Source organism: Thermochaetoides thermophila (assembly GCF_000221225.1).
Source record: "Thermochaetoides thermophila DSM 1495 unplaced genomic scaffold scf7180000011821, whole genome shotgun sequence".
NCBI classification, from domain to species: Eukaryota; Fungi; Ascomycota; class Sordariomycetes; order Sordariales; family Chaetomiaceae; genus Thermochaetoides; species Thermochaetoides thermophila.
Genome location: NW_006383037.1, coordinates 866,136 through 887,393, shown reverse-complemented (window position 1 = coordinate 887,393; position 21,258 = coordinate 866,136). Strand labels below are relative to the sequence as shown.

The following is a 21,258-nucleotide window of genomic DNA, read 5'->3' as shown; positions in this document are numbered from 1 at the left end:
ACAGTTCAGGGGCGGCCCACCCCTGAGAACGAGGCAGACTTCTGTGACAGCCGATAGCAATTGTTGACAGCTGACACCTTCGGACAGCTGCCCTGAAGCAGACATCACTGTAAGTTACATACGTCTATACATCTGTAAGTTACCTGATGATACACTCTTACCGCATCTTAGCCCGCCGTCCCGCATCACGGATCGTGAATGACATGCAGCATTCTCCCCACGCCTGATGATGCAGGCGCGGGTTTGAACACAACCACATCAATCCGAAGCTGATCTTTGTATAACAATATTCGTATCAGGTTTCGTTGGCTTCCTGAATCCTACCGGTTATATACGACTACGATGCCGTGACACGCTCGCCGCCATTCCAACCATCGCCATCGCCCTAGCTGCCTACCTATTCGCCCTATTCTACCTACAGACGTAATCTGTAATTCGCCGGCTAGTCGCCAGGTCTTCTGCTATTACCGATTCACCGTTGTCGCCGAGACCGTCGTAGATCTCTCTCTCTCATACGACTTCTCCAGACCGCCAACATGTCTGGCCGTCCCTCATCTAGGAGAGAGGCTGCGGCCGGCTCCTCCAAGGTCAAGACAAACAGCATCCTACAGACCCTCCAGGCGGCAACCATCATTGATACCAAGCCTGTGCTGCCGGCAGGTATGAAACTATTCTGTTCTGTACTTAAAGATCTACCAGGTCCCTGGGTGCCTGCTAACAACGCCTGCTTACAGAAATCCTGGCCATGATTCTCGACTACCTCCCCGTATCCGACCAGATGCGTTTCGCCCGCACATCGCGCCGCATGTGCGAGATGGTATACGAGGATGCCCGATGGGTCGCACGGCTCAAGGCCATGGGCTGCTGGAACGAGGCCGAGGCTAGGCGACGGTTCGAAGAAGCAATGCTTGCTCGCCGAAAGAGAGAAGAGGAAGCCAAAGCAATAGCGCAGGAGGCGGCACAGGCGGCCAGACCCGGTTCTGCTGGTGCTAGTGCAGGGAGGATGAGCAGAGGGGGTGTGACAGTAGCAGGAAGTAATGGCCCGACTGCCAACAACAGGGGAAGCCTTCTGTTCGATGCTACCGTGGAGGAGGAGCGGACTAAAAAGCTGCAGGAACAGCGACAGCAGCAGCAGAAGCTGGTCATGATGATGGCAGAGGTGCGGGACGGGTTTGAGACGATGAAGGTCGGCGGGCCTGGGGCAGGGACAGGCCCAGATCCGATGCGTGATCCGGATGCCTTGCTGCAGGTTATCAAGAACGCGCGGAGTATTCGGGGGTATGCAAGGCAGGAGTATGGCAAGATTTATGGCGCGCTGGCACCATTTTACTTCGATTTGTGCCGCGCGAAGAGCCATACTGACCCGCTCGTCTTCAAGGTCTTCCGCGACCCGGAGCGCCAGGCGCAGATGCTGGCTAATCTGCGGACCTTTGCGCGCAGTGACTGGTCTGCGGGGTGCCTGAAGCGGGAGGAGAAAGTTGAGACTATGATGGCCATTTTTGAGAGCGCCGCGCTGCGCGAGTTTGAGCAAGGATATGAATTTTGGGAGGTCGACGGTCGCATGCGGCGGTATGCCAATGTGCTGAACATGCTAAATGGCAGCAATGCTGCTGTCGACCTGTTCATCCATAAACATCCCATTTTCTCAGATAAAGAGCTGCTGGCCAACCCGACGGACTGCATCCGTCATGCACTTGGCGACAACATCTCCCTTGAACCATCACGCCTCTTCTTCGAGACGCTCTCGCGGAAGGTCAACGAGCAGGCCGGGGTCATCCAGCGCATCTTCCCGAATCCGGCTCAGGTGTTCTGGGCGTTTGTTGACAAGGTCCGGGAAGACATCATCATGGAGTATGCCACTCCATTGTTCGACGAGACGCGCGAGCGCAGTATACCGTCGTATCTGCGGGCTGTCTCGGGTCTGTTCGAACAAATGATGCACTTCCTACGGACACTAACCCCGCCCAAGGGCGGCGATGAGGAAAATGTCGCCCAAGAGGAGCACATAAAGGAGATGGCGCTCAAGGTCTTCGAGCCACACATGGATCTGTACCTGCAAGATGAGCTGGACGATTTCACCAAAAAGGCAGAGCATGAGGTCGGCGAGTGGGAAAGGAAGCTGTCCGAACAGGAGGCCAGCGCTGAGTCCTTCTACATGGGCAGCTTTACTGCCAATCGGCAGGCTGACAAGAAGGATTTCCTGACAACCTTCAAGAAGGTGGTCATGATGCCCGTGACGGTGCTACCGACCACACTCACCCTTCCCTTCAAGTCAGGAGGATCCAGCGGAGGGGCAAGTACAAACGGGATTAGTACACAGCAACCATCTCGTTCTCAGAGCCCGGTCCCACCTGCAGCTGTCGCTGGCACGGGCTCTGCGCCGACAGATGAGCTAGCAGCCAAAGCAGCACTCATGACGGCCAGGCTGGAGGGCATCAAGTCGCTCTTCAGCATCGAGGTAGCCCTAAACTTGATACACATGGCCAAGGCAAGTCTGGGACGCATGGCTGTGTTTATTCAGTTGGGCGGGCAGGCCGGGGGCGAGGCACGCGAGCAGTGCGCGGCTGTCTTCGTTGCGCTCCTGCGCATCCTGGGTAACAGACACATCAAGCCGGGCTTCGATCGGGCCGTGGCTCACCTATCGCAATACAACCCGCGCGAAGTGCGTGAACACGATCGCGGGGTCGCGCCTCTAGTTACGTTTATCGAGCTGGTCAACGTGGGCGATCTAATCTCGCAGATGATTGACGTGTTCTACGAACAACAACTGGCGCAGCCCAAGATTGCCGATCGAAACGACTTCCTCGATCCAGCTGGCCTAGCTAAAAAGAAATTCGAGCAGATGCTCGACGAGAGCGTCGCCGCTGGCCTTAACAAGGGCATCGACGTGCTGATGGACGAAGTCGAGTACATCTGCGCAACCACCCAACTGCCCACGGACTACAACCCAGGCCTTTCCACAACAACCCCAGACTCCTCAGGTATTACCGGGACAGTCTCCTCCCCAACCGTCTCCTCTCCCGTCAACGAGAAGCGCTTCTCCACCTCTACACTCTCTTCCACCTTCGGCCTGAACCTCGACATCGGCCCGACTCCGACGGCAATCCGCATCCGCGACCTGGTCGCCTCGCACACGTCCATGCTTGTCGGCAGCACGGATAAATCCATGCTGGACGTGTTCAATGGCGAGGTCGGCTTACGCCTGTTTAACGCGCTGTGCAAACACCTCAAGCGGCAGCGCATCAGCACCGAGGGCGCGGTGAAACTGATCGCGGATATGAATTTGTACTTTGACTTTGTGCGCACGCAGCTGAAGAATAACGACCTGTTAGTTTATTTTAAGGCATTGCGGGAGCTGAGTCAGATTTATCTTATCGATGCGAAGCATGCGAAGGAGATGGCGGCGATCATTGCCGATGGGGATCGGTTTGGGGGGGTGTTTCGGGCGGAGGAGGTTTATGAGTATGCCGAGAGGAGGGCGGATTGGTATCAGGTCAGGAAGGATGTGGAACGTGCTATGTATGGGCTAGAGTGCTCCCTTATGTGAGAGATGGGCGGCGTATGTATATGGCGTTGGGAGGGAGGACTTGAGGATGGATGGGCTTGGGTAGTAGGTACATAGAGAAAAGGGCTGTAGGTATGGCATGGACGTAGTGTTATGAAGTAAATATTGGATTTCACTGAATGATGATAACGAAAGGCTGGCTAGCCTTGATCTATTTCATGAAGAAACAGTTTGATAGTTACGTTTTGCTTTGCGTAGCTACGCAACTTTTTTATTTTATTTTACATATTTTTTTTTTGCCCTTGCCCAACTCCGGTCCAAATCAACCTCAACGCCATGTACCAGATTAGTGTAGTTCGTCCCAGACCTCATCCTGACGTCTTGAAATCGAAGCGAAACTCGTCTGAGCAACCATGAATAGAGCAGCACTGAATTACTTGAGCTGCCCGAAATCAAGCTTTCTCGCCACCTTCGACCCCCTAGGCCCGTTCTCATCCTCCACCATCCCGGGCCTTCTCTTCAAATCAGCCCCCATCTTATCCTCACCGCCCGACTTCTTGGGCAGGTCCTCCTTGCGCGTCGGTTTCGGATCAGTCCGCCACCAGCGATGCTCGAGCATCTCCCTCGCGGTAATCCTCTTCTTCGGATCCAGCTGCAGCGTACGCCACAGCAGATCAACACCCTCTGAGCCGACGGCGCCAAACCGCGCCATGTAAGCGTCCTTCCCCCACACAGGGATCGGCTCCTCCATCGGATCCCACCACTCCGGCAGCTTGGACACACCGGGCCAGTTTTCTTCCGTCGGCGTACCGATGTGCTTGCAGATCAGCGTGATCTGCTCCATCTCCGTGTTGCCGGGCAGGAAGGGCGAGCGGATAATCAGCTCGGCGAAGACCATGCCGACAGACCAGATATCTACGGCGCCGCCGTAGTGGCGCGCGCCGAAGAGGAGTTCGGGAGGCCTGTACCAGCGGGTAATGACGTTAGCGGTCATGCGGCGGCCGGGATCGGCGAAGGACCGCGCCAGACCGAAGTCGGCCAGCTTGACCTCGCCGTCGGCGGCGATGAGTAAGTTATTCGGCTTGATATCGCGGTGCAGGATGAAATTCTCGTGGCACCACCACACCGCGCGCGTGAGCATGCCCATCCACGCCTTGATATCCGCCGCGCCGTAGCGCACACGTTCGACATCACGGATCAGCATCTCCAGATCGCCCAGTGGCAGGTACTCCAGCACGAGATTCAGGTTCTGGTCCTTGCTGCTGAAGACGGAAATGAGCCCGATGATGTTGGGGTGGCCGCGGAGTTCGCGCAGGTATTTGAGCTCGCGCACCGCGTCCGGCGCCATCCCGTCTTTGTATTGGGCTTGAACCTTGATCTTCTTGATGGCTACTTTGAAGTTCGGGTCGTCCCGCGAGTGGCCAAGGTACACGTTCGCATAGGTACCCTCGCCGAGCTTCTTGCCCTTGATGTATTTGCGCTTTTCGGCCTCGTTCATCTGCTCGACCGGGTCGGGGGTGATGGCCGGACGGCTGGAGAAGGGCGCTGAGGTGACATTAGCGATGGTGATGTTGGGAGGGCGACTTCCGAGCTGGGGTGTGTCGTTGGCGTTGGACGAGGAGGGGGCTGTTGATGAGGGAGGCTGGCTTGGTTGTTGCGGCTGTCGCTTGAAGGGAGAGGAGGTCGAACCCGGGCGGGACTGTTGTAAAGCGTCAGTAGGGGGTGCGATGAGCGGTGATGCAGCCATGGCATCCACTGTTTTCAATCGTTTTGTTGGACGGTCTGGGCTGTGATTGTTTTTGGGGGGGGGGGGGAGGGATGAAGAGAGGGTACTGAAAGTCGAAGGCATCTAGAATCCAATCGGCCCTTGATGGCCCGACACCGACGTTATGCCAAGGTTTTGACAGTGTCGATTTATATTGATACTGTTTAAGTTACCCTCACCAGCCAAACTTCGATAGCTTTGGTTTTGAGAGTCTTACAAAGCCATCAGATGATGTGCTCTGCCGTCTAAATCGGAACTTGTGTAGAGGTTTTTAAAGCTTCTAAGCTGATCAATCCGCGAGACAAGAACCCAAGTGTCACCTGGAGACTATCAACCATGGAAACCGCAAAGCATGGCATACTGTACACACAACCCCTGGCAAAGCATCCCCGCTGACGTCACGCCCCATCATCGGCCGGGGACATGAAATTCTCCGTCCGAGGCCAGGGGTCAAAGACTCCGAGGGTTGGCGCCGTGCTGGGTTGGCGCTTCGTGTTGCAGTCGTCGTCTTCCTGCACTCTGCCTCATCCAACCATCCACTTCTTGCCCGACTTGCGGAATTCTAGGGGCGCAGGTGATCGCATTGGCTTAATGATTGGACTTTGTGTTTTCCCCCCAATTTTTTTTGGATCTTTTGTCAGGCAAAAGAAAATACAAATATCGCCATGGTGGTTTTGGCTCGGGAGACCCAGTCATGATGCCCCTGACCTGATTTTCGAGACGCAGCCCGTCGGGGGACCATCAGATTCACCACCTCACACACACATATCGACTGCTCTAAAATTCTATCTTCGCGTCTATATCCGAGATCTATCACGCTCATTTCCCCAGTAACTTCAATCGCTCCTTTCCCATACTCATATCCAAACCACTTTTACACCTCCAATCTCGATATCCAACCGCTAACATGCCACCTCTCAAACCACCCCTCCTCATCCTAAGCCGCCCCCTCCTCTTCCTCCTCCCCCCTCTCATCGCCAGCACAGCCTGGTTCACCACCCTCCTCATCCTCCTCCTCTACTGGCTGGTTCACGAGCACTCGGCCTACTACGCCGTCTCCATGGCCTCAGCTCAGCGCATCGCCTTCATCAGCGATGTCGCAGCGAACGCGACCCCAAATCGCAGAATGTACCCTGTCTTCATCACCGGCTGCTTGGTGACCGCCCTGGCCATGAGCGCGACGCTGGCGCTGGATTGGTGGTGGCTTCATCGGCGGGGGTTGGTCAGGAGACGGGCATTGGAGAGGAGGCTGGAGAATAGGATTGAGAAGGAGGAGGGGGAGAGGAGGGAGAAGGGGGGAGGGAAGGGGGTGAATGTCGCGGCGGGGTTGGTGCTGGGGTTTGCATGTCTTGGGGGGATTGGATTGGTGTTTTTGGCGATTTTCGATACAGCGCGGTATCCGGTTGTGCACAATAGCTTTTTGGCAGTGTTTGTGCTGAGTTATGTGTTTTCGGCGCTGGCGGGCTGTTGGGAGTATCGGCGCTTGCGGAAGTGTATGAGGCGTTGCCCCGTTTCTCCGTCGGTTTGCTCAGGTCAGCTAACTGTTAACCCCAGACCATCCGGAGCAGCGACCTTTCCGATTCTCCTACTACACCAAAGTTTTCTTCGTCGTCGTTGAGGTCTCCCTTGCGATCGCTTTCTTTGCCTGCGTTCGAACCAGGCACTATCAGCCGGCTGCTGTGCTCGAGTGGGTAATTGCCTTGATCTTTGCTGCCTGGGCCTTCTCGTTCTGTCTTGATCTGTACCCGGCTGCTCGTCAATGGGAGAAGCAACGGCGACAGCAGCAAGAGGAAGAAGAGGGAAGCAACCACGAGGCTGGTGATGGTGCTGTCAACGCCGAGATGGAAAATAGCAACGAGCTCACGACGCATCCTGCACGTCCAATGACTCTCACCTAAATTATCTCTGACGATGAGAGAGACCAATAAACGAATGACAACGACAAGAGGGCTCACCAAGCAGCCCACGTCGCGAGGGTACCTGGCTCTGAAGATCTACGATCGCCTCGAGTTTTACTTCGGCGGCGGAACAAGCCTGCCCTGTCGCGGAAAGCGGCTAGCCTGAACCCTGTCCCTGGGCCCTGACCAGGGGGGAAATATCCCATGCGTAGCCCTAGGGGCCGTGAACTTCTTTTGGGTCCACGTAGGCAGAGCAGACCCGAAACCACAGCCTCCCGCAGTTCCGCCCACGCAGGTTGCGGGCTGGACTCTAACTAACCAGACCACTCGGTCCGGTTGGCTACTCCCTAGAAGGGTAGTACCAAAAATTGACTTTTTTAAGAGGGGTTTTTGGGCATTGTGTTGGCATGTGACAGAGAAGGAGCGGCACGTGGGTACGTAGGGCACATGAGTTGCCTGCTTGAGCGTTGTTTAGGGCAATTGTCGTTCACGTAAGCATAAAAAAGTGGTGACGAGTTGTGTTTGAGCACTCTCGTCTTCCCTTTGGCACGGTGTTGGGGGTTTGACATTTTTTTTTTAACATACCCAGCATTCTAGACATAGCATTTCCTACTTGCTACCCGTTGATTTTGTCATTTACGTGAATAGAATATATTGCTTTCACATACAACTTCCGAGGCCCTAAGCAAAAGAGTAATCCTATAAAACAAAGCCAGTCCCATTCCCTTTGCCTTCTCCCAAACCCTCTCACAAGCACACAGATAGCCACATTGTCTCTCAACCAAGCACAACCCTAATCCTCCAAAAAAAAAAACCAATATATACATAACTGCATTGCATTCAACTTTCATATATACGTAACGACAATCAGTTCTTTCAAACCCAACTGGTCTCCTAGTCCGAGTCGTCAATGATCTCCGAGAACCTCGACTCCCTAAACGGACTGTTCCTCCCTGACGTCGACAAGCTTGCTAACGCTCTTCTCCTGGCAGTCACTGGAGTCAGCCGCGCAGCTAGGTCGACGCTTGGGCTAGGGCTTGCTCTCGGGCTTGGTGTTCCTGGATGTGGTGATTGTTGTGGTTTCGGAGCTGTCATCGTAGACGGCGCCGGGGCGTTGATGGAAGGGTTTGGGTCCTCAGGAATGGGAGAAGTCGGGGCTAAGACGAAGCTTTCGTCCTCGGAATCGTCTTCGTTCTCGTTCGTTTGTTGACCAGCTTCGGTTGGTTCGACACTTGATGCTGGCTGCTGATTCCTCACATCAACAGCATCGGCCTGATCTTGGCCGATCGGAGATGCAGTTTGTACACCTGCCTGGAGGAGACGAGGTGGCGTCGATAATACGTGAGTCCCTTCATTACTATGCCCCAATTCTACCTCAGCACCAAGCCCCTCCCTTCCAGCATTCCCTTCCCTCTCCCTCAACCTAGCCAAGGCAATCCCCCCGATAAACCCCCTTTGCTGGCTATCCTCCTTGATACTACCCTGCGAACCAGCAATACTTACATCATCCTTCTTATCCCCTCCATCTTTTCCAGTCCCGCACACCCTGTCCCTGAGAGACGACAAGCTGCTGACAGAAGCCCGTTTCCGCGGGAACTTCGAACGGAACCATGCACGTAGTCGTTGTGACGGACTGCCGTGGGCAGCAACAGTGTCAGGAGCGGCAGAGAGTTCGGCAAAGTCCTCTTTCACGAAGAGGGAGCGCGGTCGAGATTGGCGTTTGAGGAAGGATACTGAGAGGGCGCGGGAGTGGTGACTTGCCGTGCGAGTGGGAGGTTGGTTGGAAGTCGATGTCGTTTCTGCGTGGGGGGGCGAGGTTGGCTCGTCGTTGTGTTGGCTTGTCGAGACTTCTGGTTGCTCTTGTCCCTCGGTTTCAGAAGCCTCGTCATTCCGAATCTTTTCCTCCTCGAGAGCAGCAATCTGCGCTCTCTCATGGTCTTTTTGTTGTTCTACAATGTGCGAGTTAGCTCAGTCCAACTTCTAACTCCCCAATAACCAAACTTACTCTTCAGGCGCTCAAAATTCTCCTTCACCTCCCTTTCCCTGGCCTTCCTCCCCTCCTTCTCCTCCCACTTCTTCACCCTATCCCTTTCCTCCGCCGCCCTCTTCTCCCTCTCCTTCTCAACCCTCTCTTCAATCTCATCAATAATAGGCTGCACCCTCTTCGCAGCAATCTTCCCCACCTCATCCCAATCCATCACCTTCCCGCCCCCCAAATCAACTTTCTTCTGCTGCTCAGCCAAATCCCCAACCCACACATCCCGTCTTCCTCTCCTCCCCCAATACCTCGATGCCTCCTCCTTATGCAGCTTCCCTTTCCCTTCCTCAACCACCTGGGTCTGTACCTGGTCATCTAGCTGCCTCATCTGCGCCCGAACGCTTCGCTTCGCTGCCTCCAGAACTACCTCACGCTCGCGGGCTAGTTCAACCTCATCAACCTCAAAATCTGATACCCCCGTCGCCCTACCGGGACCACCTAACTGGTGTTGGGACACCTGTCGGCGGACATGTTCCGCTCTAAGCCAGTCATCCAGCAGCAGAGCTCCGTCACTGGACGCGCGCTTACGAGTCAGCTTGGCGCGAAGGCTACCAAAGCGCGAGCGAAGCGGTGGTGATGGGATAACTTGGGGATGTTCTTGGAAAAGCGACGGGCGCCGCTGCTTCTGATGCTCTTCCTGCACACGGGCAAGCCGTTCCTGCGCCATGCGGTAGGCAGCTTCTTGGAGGTTTGTACAGCCGTAGGGGAGGATATCATCTTCCCCTAGACTCCGTTGCCTCTCGTCGATACTCGCCAGCACAGCAGCCGTCTGACTCTGGCTCGGGTAAGTCGCCGATGCAGAGCGCCTATGCGCTCTAAACGCCGCATTCGTGGCATTCTGCTGCTCCTGAATTTGCCGTTGTTGCTGCAGTTCGTACATCTGCCTCGCCATAGCCAGTGCCGATGCCCTCAGCACATCCGCCCGCTGCTTCTCATCCACTTCAGGCTGCACAGGCGGATGCGAAGTAAGCATCTGCCTGTCCAGAGTAGTAAACGGCACGGTGCCGCCCTCGCCAGCGACCCCGTAGGCCCGTAACGAAGCAGGCCGGTGTGCTGCGCTCGCTGCGCTGGACGAACTCCCCATCCCACTCCCACCGACCATCTCCGCCCCCGCCGCAGCCGGACCCAAAACGTCCCGGTCTCTGGACGGCGGTGGCGACGAACTAGCCCTCGGCCTTGAGCCAGCAACATATGCACCCTTGGCTGCGTGTAAAGAACTATGTCGAGGAAGTAGTGTGCCGGCGCCGACGGCGCAGCCGCGTTCCGGAGTCAGTGGCGGGGTGGGGCTGCCGCCGCCGCGGAAAGCGACGTTTGCGGCATTGGCGCTAGAGGCCCATGCCGATGCTGATGATGCCGCGGGGGATGATAGGTTGGAGGCATCGGAGTGGGTGAAGCGTCGGCGGCGGGTGCCGGCTAGGCCGGCGGCTAGTAGGGCGGAGGGATCGGGTTTTGGGGCACTACCAAAAGTTGAGGTAGGTTTGAGAGCGGTTGTGGTGGTTGTAGAAGGGTGGATGTGGATGGTGTTGCAGAGTTGTGGGGGGGCTGTGATTAAATGGGAATGTAAGCAGGTTATCTAACAGGAATGAACAAGGTGGTGGTGGTGACGCATATGCAAGTAATTTGGGGGGGATGCAGCAGGCTGTTGTGCGGTAGATCGCGGCAACAACAACACAAGATAGAAGGGACGTACTCAACACCTCAGAGGAAGGGAAGGTTTCGTCGCCATGATCATGGCCTAGTGATGTTGATGTTGTCGCCATTGCGCGACGCCGGATGGGTACCGGAGGAGAATGCCTCTATTCAAACGGCAACGGCGAACTAATGAATTATCAATAGGCCTGAACCAGCAGGCGCTCGTATGAAATTGGTGTTTGATGGTAGCGAACACGATGTGTAACGGTGCAAGTGGCTCAGTGGACAGGAGGGTAGTAGCAAGAATATCTGTAATATCACCACTATCATCCAGAAAGAATCAAGCGAGCGAATGACGACTGCGATGGCGAAGCCTAACAAACTATCTTCGCTTCGAAAGGATGAAATTCATCGACAATTGAGAAACGTGCTTTCCGTCTGCCGATCCTCAGTATTTTTTTTTCCTGAGCTGCATATGCAGCCTGGCTGCAAGTTAAAAAAAAAGTTGTTTTAGGTCACAAATGGACAGGCTGTAAGTCAGGACAACCCTGTGATGATAGTCCCGGGTTACCAGTGGGAGAGGTCGCTCGTCGCCCAGTTTCGAATGCCGAGGATATGAGTCGATGACGGTCGGGGTTGGAGTCCAGTGGGACGGGGTTTCGCGAAAGGTTATAGCACGCTGTTCATATCTCGTTGTTACCGTCCCTCGTCTCTGTGTCTGATGCGCAAAGCATGGATATATGGCCCCGGACCAGCCAGCTCCAATGGTTTGAACTTCAAACAACCTAGAAGGGAGGGCAAGACCGAGGAGTGAGTGAGTAAGTGAGTAAGTGAGTGTGGGTGGGTGGGTAGGTGGGTGGGTGGTCGAGACAGTAGGCCTCGGTCAAGCCAAGTCAAAGTCGTGGATACATAGACTCGTTGGTTCACAAAAGAACCTGTCGATCAACTTTCTCCTTTAACAAGTGGCAAAGGGGGAGAAAGAGGGGGGAAAAAGAGGGACCTAACACTCATCCATAGAAAACCGAGGGGTATCTCTTTAGATCATCCCCCCTCACCCTCCCCTCCAACACAGTAGAGAAGCTTTATCCGGCCTTCGAACACGAGAAAACCACATCATGGGCTGCCAGGGCTGGGCCGCATGGCCCCCGGATTGAGTGAGGCCGCAAGAGGGCTCGACGTCATTGTCTACGTCTTGTACATGGCGCAGTGCCACCGGAAACTGAAACGGGCAGGGGGAGGTTGATAACTGCTTTGCTGCAGCCCAATCGCTTGGAACCCGAAGTGCAACGAAACCAGCCCAGCTGTGGCGGATGGGCAGCGCCCCGCCTTTGGACCCGAGTGCCAAGACCTGAACTCCACCGGCAAAAAAAGTTTAGCGTGGGCTGGGCCCGCAAGGGTCTCAGCTTGTTGGGTGACACGGACCAGCCCCACCACGAACGACGACAGGCCGGCCGTGTTGGTCTGCGGTGTTTGACGGCCCGTCGGTCAAACAGGCCGGACAGCGATCGCTGATCGTTGGCGGGGCACATCTGAATGCTTCGCCAACAGAGGTGATGAACGTTGATCAAACGGGGGCCTTATGATTGAAGATCTGAGATCCGAGTCTGATATACCACACCAAGTAGGTAGGTCTGTAATCTACGAACCAACAACTTGCCTAGATCGTCACCATCATGCATAACGTCATGATTCCAAACCCCCATACCAGCTTCCAGGGTGGGAGAGCTCACGCATGCAAGCCACAGCAATGCAGGGATCAAACTTCTAGGCCAAGAGACCCGTGACCCAAGGATCCAACCCATGACTCTGCACATGACAGGTCGACTCATCAGATGGACTGATACATACATATGCATAAGCGGGCACGAAAAGATGGGAAATGAGTCCAGACCACAACGGCCTACCAAAAAGCATATGGAGTATGAAGAGTGAGGAGGATATGTCCTCGAGAGGAACCTCTTGGATCTAGGCAACATCATCACAAAACGAAATAAGGAGGTACCGATATTGCAGGCTGCTGACCACCAAGACCTCCCATATTCTTTTCATGTCACAAAGGAAACGCCCATGTTTGTGTCCGGTATCAGAGTTCATTCATGTGGATGTGCACACATGCCTAATCCATTACGCCGAAAAGTACCCGCAACCAGTCCACTCTCCCGTTTTCCTACCCCATCCAGCCCCTTAAGCCTCGTGCAGGAGCTCCTTGAACGAAGCCGGAACCTTAGGGGGCTTGCCCTCCTCAGCCTTAACCTCACCCAGCTTCTCCTTGGCGAAGGTGGAAGCATAGGGGTTGAGGCGCAGCATGATCTGCTTGTTGCGCAGAGGGTTCTTCTTCTGGACGCAGGCGCGCTTGGTACGGGCCTCACCCTTAGGAGCACGGAGCACGCTCTGGATTTCAGTGCTGTTGATGAGACGGCTGAGATCGGCCTGGCTGACAATGTTGGCAGGCAGGAAGAAGCCCTTCTTGCTCTCGTAGACGGCATCGAGCTGCTTGATGGCGGCCGAGGTCCAGACGATGAAGCGGCCGAGGTGGCCACCAGGAGCAAGCTGGAGGAGGTTGAGGGCATCGACAGGGCAGGTCTCGACACCCGGGATGTTGCGGAAGCCCTTGACGAGCTCCTTGCCGTCGTGTTCGGGGCTGTAAACGATGAGAGGACCGCGGCGCTGGCGGTGGCGGCGGCCCCTCATCTTACCCTTACCGGCGCGGAGCTTCTTGGACTTCTTAACCTTCTCAACATCCGGGCCGGCACCGATGGCCTTGAGGAGCTTGTAGGCAGCAGCAGTCTTGGCAACAGCGTCGCCAGCGACGGCAGCAGAGTCGACGACCAGAGGAACCTCAGGGACGGTCGAAACCTGGTGGCCACGGGCCATCAGGAGAGGAGCCACGGCAGAGGCGGCGAGGGCAGAAGCGGTAGCAAAGCGCCTGTGATAAGGTCAGAAACCGTGCTTCCCAAAGCCGCATCCCTGTTCAAAACTTACTTCTGGCCCTGGTTGATCTTGACGTGCCACTTGCGCCAGATCTTGGTGGGAGCGAACATGCGGCCGGAACGGCACATGTTACCGAAAGCACCCTGGCCAGCGCGGTGAGTACCACCACCCGAGACACGGGGAATACGGGCAACGGCGCGACCTAGAGGAATCCATATCATATCAGCATTTGCCCAACTTTAAACTCAAATTCTCCCATCCTTCCAGAATGGCCCGCCAATTGTCCCGAATCCTTAAGTTCCTCCTCTCTCTATCGAACTCGAAGTCGAGATTTTGGAAGCACTCACCAGTGCCCCAGGACTCGGCCGAGGTCTGGTGGCCGGCCTTCTCGCTGACGGCATAAGGCTGCCTCTTGTTCTTGGCCATGCCGGTGTGGACGTGCTTGACGATATCCGGCCGGATCGGGGCGCTGAAGACCTTGGGAAGGACCTCAGTGGCGCCGGTGGGCTTGCCATCGGCGCCGAAAACAGTGACGGTCGGGCGAGAGGCCATCTTGTCCAATGCTGGGACAAGTCGAGAAGGGCTACGACCAGAGATCCGAGAGTCAGCAAAACTGCTTGTTTTGGCTCAAGTTTCGAGAATCCGAGGTTTCTCGTTCGAAAGAGCTGCGAGGGCTTTGAAGAAACAGCAGTTCGAGCGGACGGGTGTGCTTACCTCGGCGTTGGGCGGTTTAGTGAAGATCGAGAAAAATCAAGGCCAGCTGCACTCCAATTGAAATTTTGCAATATTTCGTGGAGGTGCGCTTCGTGGGGTTTACTCGGCGCATCCACTGGCCCTAATCCGCGCTAGACTAAAACGGGTAAGCTTTCAGCAGCTGCCAGCTGACTAAACGCCAAGACCATGCGCCACCGGCAAGGGTGCGGCAACAGGGGGGAGCGATCGGCTGCAACTCTCCATTCCTTCACAGATCACTTACTCTCACCTCGATACTCTCATCTAGCAAGCAAAACATGGTAAAGTTCATAGTGAGAGTTGCATGAGAGTTTCGTAATCCCTCAGGAGTTGACAACAGTCATCCGCATGATATCATACGCTGCCATCCAAGTCATTAACTCTTATCGCTTACCATGGAAACTCATTTCCACAACAGAACAACTGTGAACGACCTATTGAAGCCCAGAGACGACACCTCACCGACAGCCTGCGAACTTCATAACTCCAACTACATCTAGGTGACTCTATTTACACATATTTGCATCCCCGGAACGAAAGAGGTTTTTTGACGTCGATTCTCTTCGAATCGACCGCCCTCTTATTCGCAGCCTACACCCCTGCTCTCCAACCTCACACATTCCCATTCAACTGCTGAGGATGCGATTCGGGCATCGATCCAGTACACGTCAGGCCCATAGTAGCCTGATTGCGTATGTTCGTACACAGCACCTTGGCCGTCTCTCCATTCTTTGGTCGGATGTTGATATTGGAGAAGGAGAAGCGGTCACACGGCGCCTGCGAACTGCAGCGCATGGCCGCTGCCACGTTGTACCGGCTTGTGCCTGTGATATTCTCCCAGCGGATGTCCGTAATGGGGATGCGGGAGTTATCGCAACCGCGATAAGAGTCTGCAGCAGGACGGTTAGTAAAGGCCAATAAGTTGAGAAGAGAGAAAGGGGGCCTTACAGATGCATGCGGTTACATAGATTGGCTGATTGACATCGCTGAACTCAATGTTGCGGAAGGTCACGTTGCGGACGTAGCCCGTGCCTGGGTAAGTCTTGATCCAGGCCGCATTGCTCGAGTGGTTGAGCTTGATGTCCTCGAAGACGACGTTCTCGACATAGTCTGGCTGCCATGAGTTGGAACCAATGCTGCCAATGACCATGGCACCTGACTCATAACAAGTGACGTTCCTGACGTGGACGTTAGTGCTGTTGCCCTTAACAGCAATACAGTCCTACAGGTGATCCCATCAGTCTCACGCTCAGTGGTAGGCTCAGAGTTAAGTAAACAGGACCAGAAACTGCAACACTTACATCACCAGATGTGACGGTCCAGTTCGCAATGTAAATATCCCTAGAGTTCCACGTGTTCGTCCCGTCCGTATTCACCGAGCTCTGCGAGCTCTTCGAATACGTGTGCATCTCCAGGTTCGTCATAGTCACATTCTGCGAATGTGCAACAAACGTATGCCAAAACTGCGCCATCTGCCACCGAATTCCATCAATCAGAACATTCGTCCCCTTCCAAATCGTCAGCGAGATCGGCCGTCCGTCCATATTCGCCTGGCCCCTCGCCAAATCAATCCACACCTGCCCGTTCCCATCAAACAGCGCCTTACCAAACCCTCGCAGACTCACATCTCGTCCGCCCAACCGCCACGCCGTCTGCCGGTTCGCATAGGTCACACTGAAACTTCGCTGCCGCCAGTACGGAATGTTATCCGCGCTCCACACCCACGTGCCGTGGATCTCGATACTGCAGTTACGCAGGTCCGTCGTATCCATCACCTGCCGGATGTGGTACGTCCCTTCACGGAAGATGATCGTGCCATCCTGCCCGCACTGCTTGAAGGCTTCGAGGATCTGCGGGGTATCGTCGACGGGGGCAGGGGTCTGTCGTGTGGTGAGCGGCTCGACCTCGCGTTCGAAAGGGGAGAGACCTCGACGGGCGTGGAAGTGGGCACGGCCTGGCTCGGGGTGCGGGAAGTGAGTCAGAGCGCCGGGGGTACCAGGGGCTGGGCTTTTGTAGGGGTCGATGACGTCCCAGAGGCCGGTGGACTGGTCTGGGTCGACATCACGTCCGGTGGAAGGGACGGTGTCGATGCTGCGGCGGACGAGGGCTTGAGGGCTAGCGCTTATGGGAGTGACAATGCATGTTGAGCCTTCTTTGAACAGAGAGCCGGAGGCTGGAAGGAAGATGATGCTGAGCACCAGGATCAAGTTGGAGAGCAACATCAAGATTCAGCTGTTAGTATTTCTTTGAAACTCTGTTAGAGAACGAGTTCAGCGGATCGCTTATCATGAGATTATCATGAGAGAAGCTCAAGCCAGGAAAGCTGCTTGGCTATGAAGCTGTGACCAGGGGTATATTACAATATCGCCGTCCGTCACTTCATAGCTGTAAGCCCGTCTCTGATTCGAGCGATTTCATTCTCCGTCTGTCTGTTCACCACCCTTGCAGATCGAGAGCCCGAGGTCTGGGACTCAATATACACCTTCTAGAACTTCGATTACTGAATGATCTCCCCTATCTTGTTGGCCCTGGACTTCTCGTTTGTTAAAATTTTCCGGCTGAATACCTCGAGCCATGAGCCGTAGAATCTGTGTCCCACTACAGCCGGGACGAAGATCTGGGGTGCGTAGCCGGGAATTGTATATGGGATATTAACTCGGCATTTATCATCTGGTGCCTGCCAATGGTCGCTCACTGAACCTCCTGAGATAAGATTGACAACCAGAAGAAAATACTACAACCAAAGGATCTGTTCGTCATCACAACCGTAGTCTCATTCCTTCTATCATCATGGTATCATGGAAAGCAGCACTCATCAACATGTTCTATGAACAACAAATAACTCCAAACAGTAGAAGTCTAACGGTAAATTAGGAAGCAAGGCAAATAATCTGGAAGAAAACATCAGAACCAACTCCCGGAAATCCGAAAATATTTTCCTACTCGATCTCCTTGAACCTCCTGGCCAACGCGGCCAACTCCCTTTGCACGTCTGGATCTGCTTGATTCGCCTTCTTGAGCTGCTCATATCGCTTCTCAATCTCCAACATCTCCTGCATCCTGTCCTGCAACACATGCGCCAAATATTTAAAGTCACCAGTCTCACATACTTCCCTGAACACCTTGCGCATACGGTCGCTGTACAGCTGGCACGACGCATGGGCCCTGACTTGCCGTCTGTCCAGGAAGTTCCTGACCACGACGTTATTCCGCTTAGCCTCTATTATCGGCCACACCACGGTGTCGTAGCACTCCTCGCAGACTGTGAACTCTGGTATCTGCTTTAGCACAAACCATGCGCGTTCTGGTACCTTCACGTCGCGCATGCACTCATCGTGTAATAAAACAGCTCGAAGTTGCCTTGCAACCTCGTTCACGTTAACAGGAACGCTTCGCTCGAGTGCCTTCTCAGCCGCCTCTCGCAAGATGTGGAAATAGGTGAAGAAGCGCTTGCGGTCGGGTGCATAGTGCATCTCACAGATACCCGAGCTCCTACGGAGTTCTTCTGCAATCGGTTGAAAAAGGCCCTTAAAAGGGCGGAGAAGAACTTCAAGAATTCTGACACATCTCTGACAGACATTGAACTCCTCAACGTAGCCATATGCGGGGTCACGGTGATGGATGCTGTACCAATTGCGCGGGAGGAATTGAGTGCCTGTGCAAGGCTCGGTTCGTGCTGCAACATATGCAATGTGCTCCATCAAGCGTAGATCTGGAAGTTTTTGCTCCTTAGTCAAAATATAGGCGATGCGGTACCAGACTGAGGAGCCGAAGTCGCAAGAAATTAACTGGCCGACCTGTCGGCTGGGTGCGGCGACAAAGAGGCCCTGATAATCCGTCTCATGAAAATGCCTCCAATAGCATTCCACACAGATTGTGAAGTCGATAACAGCAGTATTCAGCGCCACAAACTGATTATTGATACCCGGATAGGTAACAACCATGGGGTATTTCCACGGGCAGTCGGAGAGCCGGTCTAGCTCTAGCTTCAAGCGCCCACCACCAGATCTTTTGAGAATTCTTTCATCCAGATTACCCGGCTGCCAATCAAGTAGGGGTGGTGTATCCGTGGATGAATCCAGTGAGAGAAGGGAGGTAGCTGAAGCAGATGGGGTGAACTCTGTAATGGCATGGTTGCGGCTGTAAGTGAGCCTGGCGGGGCGCACTGACATCGACGCGCTTGGCAGAAAATCGACACTCTGGTCTCTGGGAGACTTTTCTGGTCCGATTATGAGGCTATGTGTGCTTCTCCTTGGCGATGAACCACTCGCAGCAGGTGATTCAGAGAGGTCGTTGTTCCGTCGAGCCCTTCCTACCGACATCGGCTCAGGCCGGGAGCTCTGCGGCGGTGAAATCTCTCGTTGGTATCCTCCGGAGGGGGGAGGAGCTAACTGCGGGATTGGGCCCAACCCCTTGGCACTTGGCTGCCATGCTGCATCCAAGCTGTGAGCTGGCTCCTCAAGCTCTAGTGCAGGTGTACTGGGATATGGCAACTCCGAATGACGGGGCGGCTTTCCCTTGTAGGCTTCCTCATCACTTGACGAACGCTCTCGCTCTTGGACTTCCCGTCTCCGGTTACGTCTACGCGAGGGCGATGATGAAGGCATCTCTCTGGCACCACGGGGATGCAGTTGGGGATCAGGAATCTGAGCAGCCCTTTGCGGGAAGGAGTTTTGGGCTATGTCTCGGACCCCAGTCATGTAATCCACTCCCGGCTCCATGTAACCGTAGATATCATTCTTGCCCCATGACGAAAGCGCAAACCGCCCAAGAAGGGCATCACGATCAAAGTTGAAAGCACTATCAGCCAGTTGTATGAACGATTGTGGCTGCTCAGCAGTCGAGTTGTTGCGGATTGGCATGCCATGTGTAGATGATGAGCGACGACGATTCGAGGGAGTAGCTAGATGTTTAGAGCCGGTACGGTCCGCCCGTCTCTTGCCGGACACTTCCACACCAGCTTCTGATCGTGATGGGCTGTGGCCAGATTTTCTCTGTGATGGTAGATGGTAGTCCCAATAAGCCTTGTCACGCCTGCCGATCGTCTGTTGGACAGATGGCGAGATAAAGTCATCGCCATCAGATTTCTTCGCACTTGGTTGGTTGTTAGTTTGGCTTTGCTTCAAAGTATCTTGGTCTGCAACTGGTTTCTCTCGGCCACGTCGGCTGCTGGAACGGTGAACAGGCTGCTCCTGACCAACAAGATTTGTGTTGAGGCGGGGTAGATCCTGGTGACTTTTTCGTTTCGGCAGCTCGGTCTTTGGCTTCTCTTCTGGGACCTCAACCTTGGGAGGGCTGTCGGGTTTCTTAGTGCTCTTCTCTTGGCTGACGCCCTGTCCTTTTGCGGTAACTTTCTCGTCGACCGCCTTCTTTTCATCAGTGCCTTTGTCTTTAGTTACCAGAACGAATTTCCGGCACGTATTGTTCTCGTAGCGAGCTTGATTAACATTGTTGCTTTCCTGGGTTGCTGCGCCAGGTATGTATATGAATCGGCGCTCTGGATTGTACTCATGAACGACTTCAAAAAGGGGGATTTGGTCGATTGTACCGCGGTTCTTCGGTTCTTCATCAGCTGGTGGCTGCCATTCTCGCATACCCGGATACTCCTTTGCCAATGCCACGGCCTCATCCTCGACAGTCGGAGGAGGAGGCCACGTCTGCCGTGAAGACCGCTCAAGGGTATAAGAGATGGAAATGGTTGACTTAGCATGGTCGTACGGCGCATCATAACGCACTCGGTATGAGTCGCGGCTATGACACATATGAGTTAATACTCGCATGCTCTAATGGGGACCAGAGGGAGATGAGACATACGGATCTCGGCTCCGAGAGCGCGAGGTCCTCCAGGACCCTGTCTTCAGCAGAGCTTCGACGTCTTCCTTTTCGACCATTTTCTCTACTCCCGCACACAGTGTTCCTAGGTCAGAATCATGTCGACTTCCTGAGCCGTCAGACCAGTCTCGTTGGAAAAGTCAGGCTGAATATGCTGTCAATGGCAAGGAACTTGCACCCGGCAATCACCGGTTGGAGACGAGGCTGACTGGAGAGCTGAAGAACCATGCGATGCAGGAGAATGCGGCGCACACGGTCAGATATAGACGGGTCGGTACCCAATGTGACAGGCGAATAAGAAGAGAACGAAACCAAGCAAGCACCAGCACGAGACCCGGGTCTGATACTATACCCGTTGCTTGGGGCCCTGTGAGGGTAGCGCGAAGACTGAGCCTTAGAAGGTAGAAGGCAGGAAGACGGGATGGAAAGCAAGTCAGATTGGGGAAGGGCTTCGGCTTTGGATTGCTTGGAACCCCTAGAGGGCTGGGAACGCAGCTGAGGGCACTTGATCGCAAGTCAAGCAGGTGCAGGGAGGTGCAGGTGCTGCGGAGTGTGACAGGTGGCTGACGTGCGGCCAGGGACCGATTATGAGGACCAGGATTGAGTTTCCAAGGGTTGTCTAAGGACCGACCGCGCGGTTCAAGGACAGAACGTCACGAGCGGGAATTGAGGAAATGGGACTGTTTGACGTTCTTTGGAACCAGAGAAAAATGACCAAAACGAATGACAACCTGTGTAAAATGCGCTTCTTTTTAGGGCCTTGTGGACTTTCCACAACGTACCAAGGCCACCTCAGGTCTCACGGCTGCCTCAGCGGACGTTGGACAGTGCTTGTGCCTCACTCCAGGCGCTGGACCGTGTAGAAAACAGTGAGGTGTTCCTATGGGCCGTGCTGTTGGTCGAGGTTCGGATGGCACCGATCGAC

At 54.7% G+C, this 21,258-nt stretch overlaps 7 protein-coding genes across 7 annotated transcripts; 2 read left to right on the top strand and 5 right to left on the bottom strand.

The window, feature by feature from the left end:
* Positions 1-536: 536 nt before the first annotated feature.
* On the top strand, positions 537-3,547 carry CTHT_0061580 (putative F-box protein; the record flags this gene model as incomplete). Its single annotated transcript, XM_006696411.1, has 2 exons — positions 537-660; positions 735-3,547. 2 exons carry the CDS (start codon positions 537-539, stop codon positions 3,545-3,547), a joined length of 2,937 nt encoding a protein of 978 aa, XP_006696474.1.
* A 391-nt stretch (positions 3,548-3,938) lies between these two features.
* On the bottom strand, positions 3,939-5,252 carry CTHT_0061570 (uncharacterized protein; the record flags this gene model as incomplete). The annotated part of the gene is made up of 1 exon (XM_006696410.1): positions 3,939-5,252. One exon carries the CDS (start codon positions 5,250-5,252, stop codon positions 3,939-3,941), a length of 1,314 nt encoding a protein of 437 aa, XP_006696473.1.
* Positions 5,253-6,177: 925 nt separating this feature from the next.
* Positions 6,178-7,334, top strand: CTHT_0061560 (uncharacterized protein; the record flags this gene model as incomplete). The annotated part of the gene is made up of 3 exons (XM_006696409.1): positions 6,178-6,616; positions 6,825-7,148; positions 7,219-7,334. The coding sequence occupies 3 exons, from the start codon at positions 6,178-6,180 to the stop codon at positions 7,332-7,334; spliced, it is 879 nt and encodes a 292-aa protein (XP_006696472.1).
* A 728-nt stretch (positions 7,335-8,062) lies between these two features.
* CTHT_0061550 (uncharacterized protein) lies at positions 8,063-10,966 on the bottom strand (the record flags this gene model as incomplete). The annotated part of the gene is made up of 3 exons (XM_006696408.1): positions 8,063-9,117; positions 9,174-10,748; positions 10,897-10,966. 3 exons carry the CDS (start codon positions 10,964-10,966, stop codon positions 8,063-8,065), a joined length of 2,700 nt encoding a protein of 899 aa, XP_006696471.1.
* A 2,056-nt stretch (positions 10,967-13,022) lies between these two features.
* CTHT_0061540 (60S ribosomal protein uL4) lies at positions 13,023-14,321 on the bottom strand (the record flags this gene model as incomplete). The annotated part of the gene is made up of 3 exons (XM_006696407.1): positions 13,023-13,764; positions 13,821-13,971; positions 14,117-14,321. 3 exons carry the CDS (start codon positions 14,319-14,321, stop codon positions 13,023-13,025), a joined length of 1,098 nt encoding a protein of 365 aa, XP_006696470.1.
* A 792-nt stretch (positions 14,322-15,113) lies between these two features.
* CTHT_0061530 (polygalacturonase-like protein) lies at positions 15,114-16,723 on the bottom strand (the record flags this gene model as incomplete). Its single annotated transcript, XM_006696406.1, has 3 exons — positions 15,114-15,391; positions 15,450-15,723; positions 15,803-16,723. 3 exons carry the CDS (start codon positions 16,721-16,723, stop codon positions 15,114-15,116), a joined length of 1,473 nt encoding a protein of 490 aa, XP_006696469.1.
* A 717-nt stretch (positions 16,724-17,440) lies between these two features.
* CTHT_0061520 (uncharacterized protein) lies at positions 17,441-20,392 on the bottom strand (the record flags this gene model as incomplete). The annotated part of the gene is made up of 2 exons (XM_006696405.1): positions 17,441-20,252; positions 20,316-20,392. 2 exons carry the CDS (start codon positions 20,390-20,392, stop codon positions 17,441-17,443), a joined length of 2,889 nt encoding a protein of 962 aa, XP_006696468.1.
* Between the last annotated feature and the right edge of the window lie 866 nt (positions 20,393-21,258).